This window comes from Podarcis pityusensis, assembly GCF_964106645.2.
Source record: "Podarcis pityusensis genome assembly, chromosome: 12".
NCBI classification, from domain to species: Eukaryota; Metazoa; Chordata; class Lepidosauria; order Squamata; family Lacertidae; genus Podarcis; species Podarcis pityusensis.
The window spans coordinates 39,516,098-39,534,556 of NC_138037.1; the positions used below are offsets into that span (position 1 = coordinate 39,516,098).

General features: G+C 39.8%; 1 protein-coding gene across 28 annotated transcripts in view; it reads right to left on the minus strand.

The window, feature by feature from the left end:
- The window catches only part of SATB1 (SATB homeobox 1), a 117,363-nt gene that overhangs the window by 73,358 nt on the left and 25,546 nt on the right, over nucleotides 1–18,459 (minus strand). For 9 of the 28 annotated variants that reach the window (XM_080974688.1, XM_080974692.1, XM_080974691.1 and 6 more), the window contains exons 1-5: nucleotides 16,688–18,245; nucleotides 13,887–14,122; nucleotides 9,917–10,093; nucleotides 9,221–9,347; nucleotides 8,378–8,501 (exon numbers count right to left, since the gene is read on the minus strand). In XM_080974688.1, coding sequence (XP_080830814.1) covers nucleotides 8,378–8,501; nucleotides 9,221–9,347; nucleotides 9,917–10,093; nucleotides 13,887–14,097 — 639 coding nt within the window. In that variant the 5' untranslated portion in view covers nucleotides 14,098–14,122; nucleotides 16,688–18,245. Of the gene's footprint in view, nucleotides 1–8,377; nucleotides 8,502–9,220; nucleotides 9,348–9,916; nucleotides 10,094–13,886; nucleotides 14,123–15,918; nucleotides 15,963–16,687; nucleotides 18,247–18,459 lie in introns of those variants that run through there. The other 19 variants (XM_080974700.1, XM_080974699.1, XM_080974698.1 and 16 more) reach the window with 11 other exon arrangements.

Sequence of the window (18,459 nt, forward strand, 5' to 3'; positions counted from 1 at the left end):
TTTCTGTTTCTCAATTTCAAATTTAGATAATATCACTATAATCAATATTCTACAGCCTTTTAAATGTGTCTGTGGGAATGGGGAGCATTGTTTTGTGTTTTGGTTTAATTGCTTACTTGTGTTTTATCTTTGTATTTTATTCTGTGAACCTCCCTGGTATCTTTTGATGAGGGACAGTATATACATCAATCAATCAATCAATCAATCAATCAATCAGGAAATGTGACTCAGAAAGAAACATCTCATCACACAAGCAGACATGCAAGCTAGGGTCCTTGATTTACATTGGCCCATCAATTTATACTTTGCAGATGCCCCCCTCCCTTTTTTTAACATAGGAATTTTTAGAAAACGACAACCTTCTTGTAAAATATTCTATCCAAGGATAAAGTTGCTTGGAATGATGGGGGGGGGGGGAACCCTGAAACGTATAAACATCTGTAAAGGTGATATAAAAAGGCTGTGTTGTGCATAAAAATGCACTGTAATTTAATGATATCACAAGGCCATTCTAGAGCTTGAGGCAAGCGGTGTATATTGCTGCTCTTTGACACAATTTGATTTTGCTAATGAAATAAAAACGCCTCCTTTAAAAGCTTTAAGGGATGTGAAATACCAGGCCTTAGACAACAGAATCGGCAACTACCTGTTCCAAACCCTCAAGCAAAAATTGCCTAATGGCCTGCTGATAGAGATGTCTATCTTGGGATATGGGGAGAGGCGGAGGCAAGGATTAGGGTTGTAGTACCTTGTCAGTTTTTACAACAGTGGGGGAGAGAGGTTAGCTTTTAGAGCATTTTCCTATTAGATTTTTTTTTTTAGGATTCACTTATGCCAGAGTTCAAGCTGAAATCACAAATCTGGTTTTTACCATTATTACAACTGCTGAGATATAAAATGACTGATGCTGTTGAAGCGTTGTGAACACATGTAGGTGCACACACAGCAACATGTGAACTCTTCAAGTTGAACATTATTTTCTATGGTTGAAGTATAGTTGAAGGCCAATTATGTAATATGTAGAAGACTGAGGCAGTCAGTACCTATATACCATAACCAGGAATAAGTTTTGGTTTCGTGTTTTGGGGGGCCTTTGGGCAAGATAGTCCTCTTTTTAAGTGGGCACACCTTTTCCTCAGCACTATTGCCCATTCCCTTGCCTTCTTCCTCTCGGATAAATCCATACGGGAAGAGGAAGAACGTAAGGTGAATGGAGGATGCTGCTCCACTTCTTCAGGCCTATTCAGAACATGAGGCAAGGTCAAGCGACCACCTCAGGGAGTGGAATCCTCAGAGGCAGCAGAATGTATGCACTCTAAAGCATGTATTGCCAACTGCTCATGCTGCAGTAGCAATGGTTGTCGCACGCTCCTTGGAGGCCAGATTTGCTGTCCCCTCAGTGTCAGCCCCCCTCCCATGCTGTGTCTATGCAGGAGACACTGCTGATCTCCTCCCACCTGCCAGCGGGGGCTGCCCTATTCTTGGGCTCTGCACCCACCCAGTGCTATTCAGAGTGGGCTTCTTTCCATCCCATGACAGCCTTTGATTCCCACTTCAACCATCAGTTGAGATTGATTTCATTCCCACCTCCACCCCCCATTCCTGATACAGTGGTACCTCGGGTTAAGTACTTAATTCGTTCCAGAGGTCCGTTCTTAACCTGAAACTGTTCTTAACCTGAAGCACCATTTTAGCTAATGGGGCCTCTCGCTGCCGCCGTGCCACCAGAGCACGATTTCTGTTTTCATCCTCAAGCAAAGTTCTTAACCCGAGGTACTATTTCTGGGTTAGCGGAGTCTGTAACCTGAGGTACCACTGTATAGAACTTCTCTCACCCCCTTGTTTCTGATGTAGATATTTATCCCCCCCCCCCCCCGGTTCCTGATGTAGATCTGTGCTCACTTCTTCTTCCCTGGTGTGTGTGCCATTTTGTTGTTCACCTCAGGTGCCCAAATGTCTCAGGCCAGCCCTGTTCCTCTGCCACTACTTCCATGCTCAGCAAAGCAGCTGCAGTCAGGAGAAAGAGCCTAGGACTTTGAGTCTCCAGGGAATTGACAGCAGGCCCCTTGCATGTTCTACGCATTGGCTGGTGCCCAGCACTACAGACCTGCTCTCCCCTCTCAATGCCTTCCCTGACAGGCATACACTGGTCAGCTGCTGAACAGAGAGATTACTCTTAGTGGCTTCACTGGTGTATCCGCATTGTGCCAATCTCCCCACCCTTCGCTTCTCCTTCACACCCTGCTCTGTCCCATCCTAAAGGTAAAGGTAAAGGACCCCTGACAGTTAAGTCCAGTCGCGAACAACTCTGGGGTTGCAGCGTTCATCTAGCTTTACTGGCCGAGGGAGCCGGTGTTTGTCTGAGGACAGTTTTTCCGGGTCATGTGGTCAGCATGACTAAGCTGCTTCTGGCGAAACCAGAGCAGCACATGGAAACACTATTTACCTTCCCACTGGAGCGGTACCTATTTATCTACTTGCAGTCTGACATGCTTTCAAACTGCTAGGTTGGCAGGAGCTGGGACCGAGCAATAGGAGCTCACCCCGTCATGGGGATTTGAACCGCCGACCTTCTGATCGGCAAGCCCTAGGCTCAGTGGTTTAGACCACAGCGCCACCCGCGTCCCCTGTCCCATCCTGAGAGCTGCTTATGTTTAGTGGCAGATGCCCACCTTGCTTCTCAAGTATTTGTGTTGATATAAGCATAATTCTTTACAACACAAAGCATTTCACATAATTTAAGGCATTAGCAGGAATACCTGGCACTGGGAAAAAGGAAAGAAGTGGTTATAATTCAAACTGCTATCCCTGTCACCAAACTCAACACATCTCATTGGCGTCAAGGCAATTAACACTACCAAGACTTGTTCTTCCTATCTTGTGCAGGCCTATGGAGCACAGTTTATACATTAACATGGCCCTACCTTGGAGAAGGAGAGTGTCAGCACCTTGTCCCCAACCCTTCTAAAGTCTGAATGCAAAATTAAGCACTCTTACAAAACTTTATATACAGATCCTGATTGTCTAGACCTTGATAATGAATTCTAATAATCCACCGAAAAGCATACATGCAGTCACTATGTTGCACTTTGTAAGTTATCTTGTACTTCTTTATGCAAACAATATGTATGAGAACAACAGGGCAATATTACTCTCGATCAACCTGCTGTGGAGGTAAGAAGTTATTTTGCACAACTGCTGTATGCATACTTTCTAGTGGATAAACAACGGCATCTCTCACAACATTCTAGTACAGTGGTACCTCGCAAGATGAATGCCTCGCAAGACGAAAAACTCGCAAGACGAAAGAGTTTTTCGTTTTTTGAGTTGCTTCGCAAGACGAATTTCCCTATGGGCTTGCTTCGCAAGACGAAAACGTCTTGCGAGTTTGTTTCCTTTTTCTTAAAACCGTTAATACCGTTAAAACCGTGCTTCGCAAGACGAAAAATTCGCAAGACGAAAAATTCGCAAGACGAAAAAACTCGCAGAACGAATTAATTTCGTCTTGCGAGGCACCACTGTACAGAGGGGACAAAAGATAGAAAACGCCCAGTTCTAATACTGCAACTTTCTCCTTGCTCCCCGCCCTTAATTCAGACTAGACCAAATAAACATCAGCTTTAGTTTCCACTGTTTCATGCATGCACAGAAATAACAAATTAAAGCCCAGGCACTTGCTTCACAAACCACACATAATGATTATACCAAAATCAACTAAGAGTTTTGTGGTATCTCAAAGGCCAGCACATTTATTATGCCATAAGCTTTTGTAGATTAAGAGTCCAGTTTATCAGATGCATGAAATGTAATCCTCAATTGGCAGGTATTTATTACACAGATGAGATGCGGATGGTGCTGTGGGTTAAACCACAGAGCCTAGGGCTTGCCGATCAGAAGGTTGGCAGTTCGAATCCCCGCAAAAGGGTGAGCTCCCATTGCCAACCTAGCAGTTCGAAAGCACGTCAAAGTGCAAGTAGATAAATAGGTACCGCTCTGGCGGGAAGGTAAACAGCATTTCCGTGTGTTGCTCTGGTTTGCCAGAAGCGGCTTAGTCATGCTGGCCACATGACCCGGAAGCTCCCTCGGCCAGTAAAGCGAGATGAGCGCCACTACCCCAGAGTCGTCCGCAACTGGATCTAATTTTCAGGGGTCCCTTTACCTTTATTACACAGATGCAGAAGTGTAAAAGTTGGAGTTAAACAGCAATGAAGTAGAAAAAGGATGCTCTGTGATAATTTGGTTCTTACTCTTTTTTTTTTTGCATTTCATTGCCATTTGACTCCCAACTATTACCTTTCCCACTCTTTTATGTCCATGTGTATAAATACCTGCCAACTGAGGATTACATTTAATCCACAAAAGGTTGCGCCATAATAAATTTGTTAGTCTTTATGGTGCCACAAGACTCTTCTGTGTTTTTACTGCAGGGAGACCAACACAGCTATCCCTCTGGAAATGATTATAACTTCACTCCAAAATTATTGTTATAAAACAAACACATTTTAAATCTATTTTTGAAGCCAAACAGTTTATAGGAAAAAAGTAATCAAACTAGGGTTCTTCCCCATATATCTGTATCTAAATAAGCTCAAATATTCTTTACAATGATTAGGATGAAATGCAAACTAAAAAAACCCTGGGGAGGAAAGCAAAGCAGAGCTGATGTGCCCCAAGAGCTATAAGTTAATTTTGCTTGGTGCAAGGAACCTTGATAAAATGGATCATCGGCTTTTATTTATTCATTCAAAAAGTCATTATGGCTGTTAGGAAAGTCTTAAGAACTTGACAGCCATATAAATACATGGAGCAAAACCCCAGAATCATACAAACTACAAAATTTTTTTAAAAAAAATAATTATGGGGTAAATTAAGCTTGATTGGCAATGGCCATAATTCTTCATAGCTTCTGATGCAAAGTATGGTTTTGGATCCATCCAAACCCATCTCAGCCATAGATGGGGCCCTCTTTTCTCTCCTCATGGTGCTTGTGTCTGGGATAACTCAATAAGGTAATATCCTTCATTACAAAACTATTAATCCTTACGACAAACAGATTGTCTTTTTTAGGTGTAACAAAACCAGCATCATGAACCATGCAAATCAAACTGAAATACAACATTTCCAATATATATATAATGTTATATCCTGGTTTTGCCATATAAAACTTGGAAGATATAGACTGATCTAAATTACTGTAAAATATGTATTGTTTTCCAGATTCTTGATTTCAGTGCTCTCAAGTGCACTTACAGTAAAAATTATTTCTTTATATAATTGCAGCTTATACTGGGAGTGCTACATAAAGGTACAGATATAAGCAAATATAGCTTAGCATTGCATCATATCTACATTTGTGGACAAGCTGCAACTAGATTGCAATAAGATACCAAAATATGTAAAATGCTGCCTCTTCAGATAACTGACTTGCACGTCTCCTGCCTTCACGTTATCAGATAATGTTGTAAAGTGACTACATTTCTGTGCACTCTTCCAAGTAAATCTCAAGGAAAGAAAGTAAACTTACTTATGAGTAAACATGCATCATGTTGTGTTGCATATTCTCTAAAAATGTGCAGACAGTTTAAGAACAGTTCACAAAGGACGCATATATGCATACGAGCAATGTATATTCACAACATGCGTCCTATTCTTTCTCTGGAAACCTCCCCTTTTCACACGATTCTCGCACATTTTTCCAGGTACTGAGCTGTATGTGACCTCCTTAACTTCAACGTCCACACATGCATCCAGAAAGCTAAGGAATGGTTGTGCACAGTTGAGTCTTGCAAATATACTGCTGTAATAGTTTCTAATTACTAAAGGTAGCAGTGATTGATTCCTCTACAAAAGCCACACTCTAGTGTATCTCTGAAGCTTATATATTGTATTTTTCCGCTTATAAGACTTCCCCTAAAATATAATATCAAAAATTAGGCGGTGTCTTATACTCTGAGCCATCTCCCCCCATTTTCTTAAATCTGAGTCCCCCAAAATATACATGGGGTGTCTTATAGACGGGAAAATACGGTCCTTCCTAAATACCCATGTTCTGTCTAAATAAACTTATTCTAAAGGACTTTCAGAAAGGGAAGAAGATGGGTTGTATATAACGGTGCTCCTCTGCTGATTGAGTGCACTTTTGATTCAGTCAGTGGAAGAGGGGGAGGGAAGGTGATTTTTCATGGATTCCCTTTCTCCCCCCCCCCCGCCCCCCGATCTCCCCCAGAGAGTTGGGGGACCCTTTGAAGCAGCAGGAAAGGTGTTATAGGAAATAGGGGACACTGGCAAAAATCACTTTCCTTGACAATTCACTGATGGAAACCTCTGCTGAATCAGAGAAGCTTCTGTCAGCAGAGGCATATGAGCTATATTTTAAATATATAAAATGTCCATTTTGATTATAAATTATTTATATGAAATTGCTTCACTATAGGCAAGATAATTCTGAGTAACAAAAGATCCAAGCTCAGGCAAGATTTATGTGGAAACAAGACCCATCCATTCCAGTACGATTCACTGCCAAGTATGTATTTTTAAGGCTGATATCCTAAACACAATAAAAATCCAGCCACCCTACTGACCCAAATGTAATAAAACCTATAGATAAACCAACAATTCGGCTAGAAATAATCACAGAGCTAGAATAGAAACTAATAAAATCTGTAGCTCAGGAAATGATCAGCTTAATTCTTGTCCCTGCCATGGAATATCGAGGATGCCTTTGGTTTCCTCAAACCGACAGATTTTAGCCTCTATCTACAATATTTAAAATAACAAGATTGTCTTGAGTTAAACAGTTGTTCGAAAGATTTCTGAGCTAACATACTTTGTACATTCTGAAGCTAAGATTATTTCAAGCAGTTCAATAACGACTTGGGAAGCTTTGCATCATATAAATTAGCCATTCATTACTATTTACAAGTTATGCTTTAAAGGTCACAAAAGCCCTTTCTTAGCTAGTATGGGAGACAGTTCCCACTTGCATTGCCTGTAGGGTTGCCCAATGGTGCGTGAGACTATATTGTCTAATGCCTTCTACTCAGTGCTATTTTTCTAGAAAAAGAGGTGCCGGAACTCACTATGAACGCCTCCTTTGATCTCTTATAATAGCAATGGCGCTCAGCTGAGAGGTGCCTGGACTGAGTTCCAGTGAGTTCCAGCTGTGGGGAGAAAAGCCCTGCTTCTACCCATGAGTCGATTGGTGAAACCCAAATGTGAAGCCTCTTTTTCTATCTGACATCTCCACTGTTATTTGCTTCACTGTTCTGGGAATCTTGGCAAGCTGGTAGAAAAAAGTCTGGAGAAAAGCCTGATCAATTTCATGAGCAAAATGAATCTAATTTTTAAAATTGGGTACGTGGTTTGTGTGTATGCCCGCACACACGCACACACACTGTAGGCACAAGTAATAATAATATAATGAAATTTAGGTGAGGAAGCGTCAGTGAAATCGGCAACATTTTCCCTTCTTGGGTTGCACCAGAGAGCAAGTGGGTGGAGAATAGTGACTCAAATAGTCACTGGACACATGCCGCTGGTTACAGAAAAGAAAGGAGAAAGCAGGTAATCTTGCTTGTCAACAGTGACCAAAGAGGTATTTCTATACAAGGAAGAGAGGTTAAAATATGGAAATGAGCCATTCACATAATGGAATAACACTGGGCACTGAACTAAAAGGAAGCACTGCAAATAGAAAGCACCTGTTCACAGGTGGCACAAAAACGACACCACAGGAAAGCTGAAATGCAATTGATGCGCATGCAGGAAGGCACGTCTACAATATTTTAACAATCTGATTCTAGCACTGCGTTTATTTCGTGAAGGCACACCAACAGTGGGAAAGAGCTCAAAAGCACTTTTAAGTGGCATGTCTGGAATCTGTCTTGCTCATTATACTGTTATTATGTATTTGGATTTGTTCTAATAATTTTTTGTTTTTTCTTTTGTAGATGTTTAGAACACATCATACATTCACACAAAACACTGAAGTGACTCTTTATTTTTATAAATTAGCATACTAAACTAGTTTGGTTTGATATAACACAACATTCAAATTCAGCAGCAGGTGTGACCATGTTTAACTACTGCCACACACCCAATGTGCTCTATTAACACAAGTTACAATAATGCAGTTCAAATATCTGACATAAAAAAGCACCGAACTCCAGCTTTGTATTGATATTATTTCAGTATGTCTTTCACAGGATTAAACCTGAATAGTTGTTTAAAAATAAATCCACTACATTTTAAGATCTGATGAGGCAGTAATGCAAATTTGCGTTTTTTGGGCAAGAGATTCCAGCAGCAACAGTCTGTAGAACCTCAAATCAATGTTGCCTGTGGTGTTTTATTATTTATTGCATGTTATGCTAAGTACCTGTGAAAGGGGACATTCCTTGGCCAATGAACTCTGGTTCATATCCTTCAGTAAGTCCTTCAGAGCATTTCTTACTGTTGTGTGAGACCATTGTTCAGGAGGCAAGTCTTCTAGTTTAGGGCAACTATTTGAGACATAGATTAGAAAAAGGATTATTACAAGATTGCATTCTGCTGCAGAACATTCCTTTAAGACAGACAGATTTCATTTTGTGCATCAAGCAGATGCATCTGGAGATTGCTCTCAGTCTCCTGATTGTTCCGATTAGTTAATTACTTTATACAACACATCTGCTGTATTGATGCATGAATTATACATCAGCTGCATGTGGCGACTATTTTTTCATGTTACTTCTACCTTCCTGCTCTGATGCGCTTGGTAAAACAATTTAAGGTGTAATGCCTTCTCACGACTGATCATGAAAAGAATTAATATATTAGCTTCCCCCACTTTTAGTTTAGCGAAATTTAAAAAACCTCGACAGCAACAATAAGAGCGAACAAGTCATTCTTTTTTTTTTCAAAACGCACACAGATGGTGCTGTTCATGATATGCAAAAATATTTTTCTCTTAAGTAAACTTTATGTAAAATGCCTTCTTGTAATGCATCATTTAATTGACTAAAATGCAATATACTTTTAATGAGATACCAAAAGGAAAGCTATGAATCGCAGCTTTGTGAATATAAGGTTTCTACAATATTTTGGGGCGTGGGGTGGGTCCCGAAGAACTGCAGTAACAAAAGAATGCAGGTATTATTCTGAAGGGTGGCCTGCCTTAACTCAGCAGGAACTAAATATTCACAATATATCAAATTCTAGACTGCCACCCTGCGTGACATACCTGTGCAACTGGATTTTCAGTGTGACCACGTGATAAACATCCTGCAGCATGTCAGCTACTGTAGCATCAGGGGCATCCGTCACATAGGAGAGAGGAACTGGGTTCCATTTCCCAACCTGGATTAGTCCTGCACCAGACAGAAAGATTACAGGAAAAGAGGTTTCAATCGTGGGGCTGGTAATTTTAAGAAAACAGGTAAAAGAACCCATGATTACGGGATTCTTTTATATTACAGTTATTTTTAAAATTCACAGTCAACCACGTATGTCCTCTCCTCTTACATTAACAGATGAGCGGATATTGAGCGAGTTACTATACTGAAAAACATGCGTTTGTAAATTTCCCTGTAAGAAACAATAAGAGATGGCTCAGTCCTGAGCGGCGGGGGAAGGTTAACTTTCTCAACTGTCCACCTGCTGAAACGTATCTCTTCCTTATGGATCTTCAGTGGTATAGATTATTAAGGATTGTTACTCCACTGAAGGCATTTAAAAACAAAGCCATACTTCCAATGTTTCACACGAGCAAAATATATACTAAGAAAAATGCAATGCAAAATTTGAAATATACATTTTACATGGCTGCCGATTATAAGCAATAGCACAGCGTATCTGAAAATAAGGAATACCCTGTCCGCCCAGTCCCCCCACTAAAAGTAAATGAAGACTGTTTTGCAATTTATCAAGAAATGTTTACCTTTTGCTTGAGCAGCAGAGCTATGAGAATATCCAAGCGACAGCAATGCCATTTCAATCAGCTGGTTGAATAGCATGTCCTTCCTTACCAAAACAAATTCTGCATGCTCTTCTTTGCAATCATACTCAATGGAGTTTTCATAATGTTCCACTACACAGAAAACTGGAAGCATGGTTCCTGTAACACAACAATTTTAAGAAATCAAAATTTCCTTGTTACTTACATGTACTTTCCGAATGGGTTGTCAAAGAAATGCTATGCAGCTGAAATCCTACCCACAGATTCCTGCCAGATATAGGCTACATCACACGCATACATCTACAAAATGCTGTAACAGGTGTATGTACAGGTCTTGATCTGCTCTAGAATTCAGTACCTGCTTATAGAAACAGTGAGGTTGGCTGCAGAGAAATAATGTTGGTTGTCCTATCTGATTTGTTGTGAGCGTCTGCAATGTGACTACTTAAATACATACTCTGCAGAAGCCTTCAGAGCAAGCCATTGCAATGCCATCAACATAATTCTGTTTACAATAAAACTTCCCTAGTAGTGCCAAAAATACTGAATTACTAATTGTCACAAAATTTCACCTTTGTCTGGCTGTTCTTCAAATTTCACATTTACAAAACAGTGCAAAAGACACCCCCCCAAAACCCAAACCCCACCCAATCTAATGCTAATTGTTTTTACTGTTTGGAAATAAGCAGGACACACTCAAGTTACATCTAACAAGATACACATTCTGGAAAGAAAAGAAACACACACACCTACACAATTCTAATTATGTCACATTTACTGTAACCCAAGTTACTGCCATTATATCAGCAGCTAACTAGTAAAAAAATAAATACTGTGCCATACATGTGTGCACATAATTAACTTCCCTTTTTCTTTTTAAATTAATTTCAAGGGACTATTTTTACATTGCTGTGGTCCCAATGTATCAAGATGAAGAAAAGGTTTATAAATCATACATCACATCTCTCATTGATCTCAATGAGATGACAGCATTGCCAGTGAAACAGGCTAGGCCTTTTTTAAACATCGGAATATTTGTGGCTCTTAAAATTTCGCTTTCATTTGAGCTAGATTTGGAGTAATAGCCCACTGTTCACGCAGCACCGTACAAGTATCACTCACTTGCTATAGGAAGGAGCTGTTCTTGCGAAATTACAACTGATGACTTAAATGAGAGGGAAGTTGCATGTAAATATAAACCCCTACATCCCACTAAGCCAGAGGCAGAACTCTGGCTACCTACAGTGATGCAGATCAGACCCCTTTACTGACAAGATTTGAAAGGGTTAAACAGCCGCTACACGGGAGATGTCTCATGGCATATTGCCAGGAGGGCATAATCTTTAGCATAAATGATGGCAAAGGTTACTTTAACAGGGCGCCCAGGATCGCCAATTAGTCCTACAACGTTAATGCCTCTGTAAGCACTGCCCTATCTACATTTACAGAAGTCAACCAATCCTGGAAAAGGTATATAACGCATACTGCACTTGTAAAAGTGATTTATCGAAGACATTGAGGTAACTTGAACTATAGAATCTCTTTGTTGATTTGGTTCTCTTACACATACAGTAGCAGATTACAGCGAAAGGCTCCGTTTGAATTACCTCTGCACTGAGCAGTTCACCACCAGAGAAATCAGTTTGGCAAATCAATCCTTTCAGGATTGCTCAGAGAGATGTACAAGCTTCTCTTGGTTTGCTGAATAGGTTCAGCACAGACCACAAACCTAAACATTTGCCAATAATTTGCATCTTATATAGCAAGATGCTTCAGGAAGTTGAGTTTGGTTTGTTTGTTTTTTAAAAAAAGACTAGAGCATGAATATCATAATGTAAATTGCTGGTTTCTTCCTTGGTTCACTTGTCAGAGCTTGGATAAAATCTGCTTCACAATATGCTTTGACCCATCACTACCCAAATACACAAAGCATGGGAGTAGGGGACTGGATGGGATTGGAACGACTATTAAAAGCCTAACTGCAGAATCTGCACAGATTTTTGCATGCTTTAGAAATACAGTATCAACTTGTGCTTACTCTATACTTCCCTCCTACTGACCGCAAAGTAAGAAAATTACATTATTTGGGGGGGGGGGGGAGTAGACAGCCTCCCAACTAAAGCACCGTGGATTTACCCCCAGCTGTGCTAAATACAGATTTATTGTGGTATTTTGTATTATAATGGGGAAGTCAGTGTTGTTATTGTGTGAAAGGCCTGCAAGCTCCAGCACTTAAAACACAAATGCCCTTCTCAAAGAAGCAGCGCCTCTTCTTGACTACTCTTTTGATATCCCCCTGTAGCTACCAAAAGGTATCATCTGACTACAGATGTTAAATCTCAACAACCTGTCACAAGTGCCCTTCTATTAAATGTGAAAAATGCTAGACAGGAGACCACAATCTCAGCTAGCTGATCACTCTTGCAAGTACTTGGCAAGATCTCCAAGTGCAGCAACTTTATAACCTTCTAGTATTAAAGGGGAAAGCACTGGTCAGTGCTCAATGCTAAAAATACAGCATGATTTAAACCTGAAGGCAGTGTTAGAGGTTTTGCCGAAGGTTTATGAGTCTATGTAAACAGCACGTCTGCCATAAGAAGCAGAGAAGTCTGTAGAATCCTTGTCTAAAACTGTCCTGGCATTAAAGTTTGCTGTGCAAATATCACATAATACCAGAGACAGCTGAAATCTCCTATTTAGGAATTTATGGAACTTATATGTTTGCAGGCGTCAGAAAGTCTTTTTTATATAGCCCCAGTGCTTCACAGCATAATATTAATGCACTCTGTTTAAAAAGCAGCAATAAATTATATTTTTAATGCCTTACCCTGGCTTTCTTAAGATGCATACATTCTTGGCAAACAATCAATAAATAGGGTAATCATGAGCAGAGGCCAAAGAATTTGCTGAAGTGCTGTTTTTCCATTTTTAATAGATACAGATCTAACAATACGGACTGCTGTGTCTGTTCATTCCAAGATCAATATATTCTTTGTTTTCGCCAATCCAAGGAAAAAATAAATGATTGTATGATAAATGTTATGCATCAGAATGAAATGCCATTGCCTTCTAACTCTCTGTGTTTAATTGTCTTGGTTAAATTTTGTATTTTGCTTAGTAAATGCAAGAAGAAATCTGAATTATAAACTAGTAGCAATTATACTGAGAAAAGGAGTGCTAAAACAAAAGCCAAATTATATACAGTACATCTAGATATAAATTAACATGACTGTTGTGTATGATCCACAAAAATCATGTATACTATTAATTTTACTTTAAAATATTCATAATACAAGACATAACGCAGACACACACATACCACAATCAGTCACCGGCTCTAAAAGTGTCTCTTTCTTGTGAGAACGTCTAATTACAGCAAACCAGTCATTGAACAATATGACACCCAAGTTGTTCATTGCTCAGTAATGAATTGTACTTAAGGAAACAAAGTGCGAAAAATGGTCATCATAAAGGAGTTTTCCACTGAACACCAAAAACGCTTTGCATCACTTTCTTGAAGCCAACTAGCAAATGCAGTCAACCTTCCAATTTTGGACTCTTGTCAAGAGTAGAAGGAGAAATCTGGCTTTTCAAGAACCTATTATTAATTCACAAGCTATAAAAGTGTTTCGCTCAATGCCCCACACAGAACGAGCTTATTACAAGAGTTATCTTTGACTGGTAGCAGTAGTACTAGGTTCTCAACAAGATGGGTAATCTGAAGGTAAGGAGTCTTTTTTCCCCTATTAAAAAGGACTCCACCCATAAAAATGCTCCACCCAATAATACAGTTCAACATTCCAAATGCCAGGATGAGATACACGTAGTACAGAAAGGTAGTACTGAAATACAATTTTTTTTAAAAAATCTTGGAAATATGTTTCTTCTAAAAGACACTATATTGGTTTTTTTTTAAAAAAATAATGTTCCATATTCAGAATTATCGTGTTACCTTTTCTAGCATGTGTTTTCATCAGATGTCCAGAGTGTTTTAAAGGCACTCCTTGCATTTTAGTTCCTGTACTTCCAAGTCTTCCTCTTCCTAACGGGCTCCCATTCTGCTCCAAGCGGGCAATTTTGGCTGGTGGACCCTTCGGATCGCTTACATTGTTAGACATTTCTGAATGTTCTTTCCCCTGAGTTGTCTCGTTCAAATGATCCATACTCAGTCCCGCCTCTAAAGATCACCTGCCATGATTTAAAAAAATATATATGTGTTGTATACGCGTGCGTAGTTTTATGTAGGCAGCTTTACACATGTACATGATACATCTGTATAGCATGTTCACATAATATTAAATATGTATCTTAAAGAAAAATACACTCTCAGGAAATTTGCTTCATTGTCAAATTATCTCAAAATCTTAGGAATTTCTAAGCCTACTAAATACATTAACTGATGTACAGTATATACAGGATTTGTATCTTAAGAATTCAAGAGTGAGAATAGTAGGTGTGACTGATTAAGTAGCATTCACACAGTAATATACCCACTGCTATAGGTCTCTCAGGTGTATGTTGTAAGGTTATGCTTTTGCACCAAATTTCTTGCTTTATCAAAATATTTCTCTTTAATAAAGAGAAGCCGTATATTGTTTTCTCCTTAGGAATAAAGAGGATAAGACTTTCAACTAGGCATGCAACAGATCAAACTAGTAATATGATACATCCATACGTATCTTTTAATATATAAAAATACCCAGGTTCCCATTGCTCAACAGTCTCTGGGAATTTCTTTTATGTAGCTTAACTTTTTAAACTTAGGAATTAGGTTGATCGACAACAAATAAAAAGATGTAGGTATGTGTTTTCCATATTCAACAGCAGAGTTAAGAAATGCTAGGGCAACTATCACATCTTATAAAAGTCACGTGGAGAAAACATGTCTCTTTGGACAATCACAACTTTTTGGGGAAATCATATTACAAACCTTTCAGCACTTAAAAGAAATCCCTGATACATTTTGGATAAATATTAGAACACTGATAAGAGATGTGAAATGAAATAACAAAACTACATACAACTTACAGTATATTCAGTACTGAAACAGACACCACTGCATTTGAAATTTTAATTCAGTTCACCATGATTGCTAATTCGTTTTTAAATCGCAATGTTCAATGATACAAAGTAAAAGTTACAGATGAGTACTGTTAATACTGACATGTCACAGAGAGAGGGAAAGAAGCTGTTGACTCCTTTGAAAATGTGTGAAGGGTTTCGATGGTACTTTCATTCTGGATGAATACTTACTTTAAAATATGGTCTCTGCCACCTTTCCTAATTAAGGTTTATCTACAATGCCTGGTGTATTATATATATATATAGCATGTTATAGCATATATATATACATACAGTATGATCTCTAAGAACAGGTGACCAGTCATTTATGAAACAGTACTTACACCACTGAGCATAAACACTCAAACATGGGGGCAGGGAAGGTACAATTAAATAGAAAGAAATAGACTTGTGAATACAGAATGCAGAATAAATCAATTACACTTCTCCAGTTCTGACGAAACCTTCATTTTGGTGAAGATGCTGTATATCCCTATTGTAATTTGTTTCTTGTTTAATCATACATTGCTTTGTCTTGCATGAACACTGTGTTTATCTGAAGGTTTAGATGCAACCTTAAGAATGCCAGCTGAATAACTATAAAGTTTAGAATATAATGGTTATTTATCCTTACACTCTAGGGTGACATGCTGAGAACCAAAGGTTTACCGTTGATTGTGGTCCCATCTGTTTTTGGTTATGAGTCTCATTAACAATAAATATGCCTACTTTAATCACTTTTTTTAATCAAGATTATTCTTTTTCATTACATTAACTGCTATTTAACCCAAAACTGCACATCTAAATTACCAACATCTATAGCATTTGGTAGTGCTTCACCAGAACACTTTGTCTGAGATTCTAGTTTTTCTCTTGTACTCAAACAGGCAAGTCCCTGTCACTCTCTAAAAACTAACACTCACCTGCTAGAAAGAATAGCCATCACAAGCCAGCTCGCCATTACCTCCTGCCCAACCAACAAAAGTGATAAGATTACCATTCATTTAATGTGTATTGCCTAAACACATGGAGCAGGTCGTTTTAAATTGGACTTTGAAGACCCGCCCACTATGCATCCTTTTAGCTCAGCCACCTTGTAAAAAGATTTGTGTCGCAAAGCAAGATTGTGTGCACATAAAACACCTAATTTACTAATTTTGAACTCTATGCTAAAGTTCATCAAAACCTCCACCTGAAATAGTAATGAGCAACTGTCAGCATGATTTGCCTATAACAACTCTGAAGATGACAGGGCCAAAAGCTTCTTCCTGTTTCACCTTCAAGCATTTGTTCTATGCACAAGTTTCCAGCACAAACATTAGTTTCAAGGTACAATTTCCTAAGTGCACTACTAACATAGCAATATGACATTCTAAGCATTTTTCTTCTAAAAAAATGGAACTCAGCTGTCAGAGCCATCCTTCCTCTAGGAGAATGGAGTATTGTATTATACCTTCAACACTTCGAGAGTTAGCCCCCTCCCCTTTCTTCTCTTTCCCCTCCTCCTCTCTCCAGATAAAACCCCTTAATCACATTTAAGAGAGGCTCTGTTCTTATCCATTCCATATGGCTGTCATAATCCAGGCCAAGCTTTCACTGTGACCTTTTAAAGAGACAAAGAAGCAAAACACTATCTAGAAACAGGAACACTGCAGTTTTGAGCGAAATTTTATAAAAAGACCTGAAACTCACCACTTCAAAACTTGACAGCATATAAATAATGGAAACAAAGGAGATTTCCTTTGCACACCGATCTCTTGAAGAGGAGGAAGAAGCTCAAGTCTGATGTTTTCTAAGTCCTTTTTTAATCAAAAAAAATTAAGGAAACCTGGAGGATACCTCCCTCCCAAAATTCTATTTTTCTGGGGAAGGGGAAACACATAAGCAAAGCATCACAGCCATGGGAGGGGGAGGCAAGAAGCGGGGAGGGGGGAGGAGGGCAGAGGTTCCAATTAATGTACTGAGAATCGTAGTCTCTCCAATAACGGGGAATGAAAAAGTCTAAAAAATTAACCAGACAAGTGTAATGCTCCCAATAATAAAAGTTTCTATTAAAGGAAAAGAAAAGTAAAACTGAGATAAGTGGTAACCTGTCTAACTCTGCTTTCAAAAAAAGTGTAAATCAGAGAATGAAGATGAGGAGGAAACGAAACAGCTCTTCTGCCTAATATTTCTGAAAACAGAAAATGTATTGATCTTGTCCCTTACAATTATTTTCTAATAAGACACAGGCACACAAAAAATACAGCTAAAGACATCCCTTCCCCCTTCCCCCCCAAAAACTAATCCAAAAACTTTCTGCATAAACCCTCCATAGAAAAAGAAACATAGCAAAAAACGTAAAAAGGATATTAGAAAAGTTCCAGTAAAGGCACTAAAATTCAGTTTCACTATTGTCCTTGCTGTTCGGGGTTTTTTTTATAATCATCATCATAATAATGCAGTATGCCTCCCCTTCCTCATTAACCCAGAGAGATTGCGTTTGGGGGGGGAGGGAGGGGGGAGCGGAAGGAAACAGTCACCACCAAAAGTAAAAAAAAAAATATCAAAAAAATCACTTCACTTCGGAGAATTAAAAAAAATAAAATAAAAAAATAAATCTACTTCCGAAGACTTAGGGAGAAACGAAAGCTGGGGAGAGAAGACGAGAGGAGGGTGCAAGAAGGGAAAATCAGGTTACCCCAAATAGTAATAACAAAATAAATCCTGTGAGCTTTCAAAATTCTTGTTGTCCCTCGGCTGGCTATTATGGTTATTTAGGCCGGTTTGGTGGTTGTTGCTGGATGTTACAGGGTGGTGTGCCTGCGTATTTGCGTGTGTGTGTGTGAGTGTGTGTCCCCCGGACGTTCGTTGCTTGCTTGCTTGCTCGCTCTCCCTCTCGCTCGCTCGCTCGCTCTCCCTCTCTCTCTCTGTCCCCATTAAATTATTAGTTGACTCATCACTCCTCCTCCTGCTCCTGCTGCTGCCGCCGCCGCCGCCGTCCCTTCTCCTGCTCCTTCCTCTATTGCTTTCTGCTCCTGCTGCCGCCGCCGCCGCCGCTTCTTCCTTCTCCTCCTCCTCCTCATTTTAATACAAAATAACACCGAGGGCCACCGGCTTTTTCCCCCCTCTTTTTTTTTTTAAATATGTATACAGCCCAAGACAGGAGGAGGACGTAGCCTCCCTGCTGCTGCCTGGAGCTCTTCCCCGGCGGCCCCGGATCATCCGACGCGTCCTGGGAGGGAGAGAGAGACACAGAGACAAGCAGGAGGAGGAGGAGGTGGCGGCGGCGGCGGTGGAGTAAACTGGGGCGGGAGGGGGGGTGGAAGGGAGAAAGGACATCTAGAAGGGGAATTGGATTAAAAAAGGGGGCTGGAGGGTTAAGGCTGAAGGGGGAGGGGGTTAAAAGTGAGGGGGGGAGAGAGAAAGAGAGAGAGAGGCAAAGGGAGGGGAAAAGAGAGAGCCGAGGGGTGTGCGATTTCCGG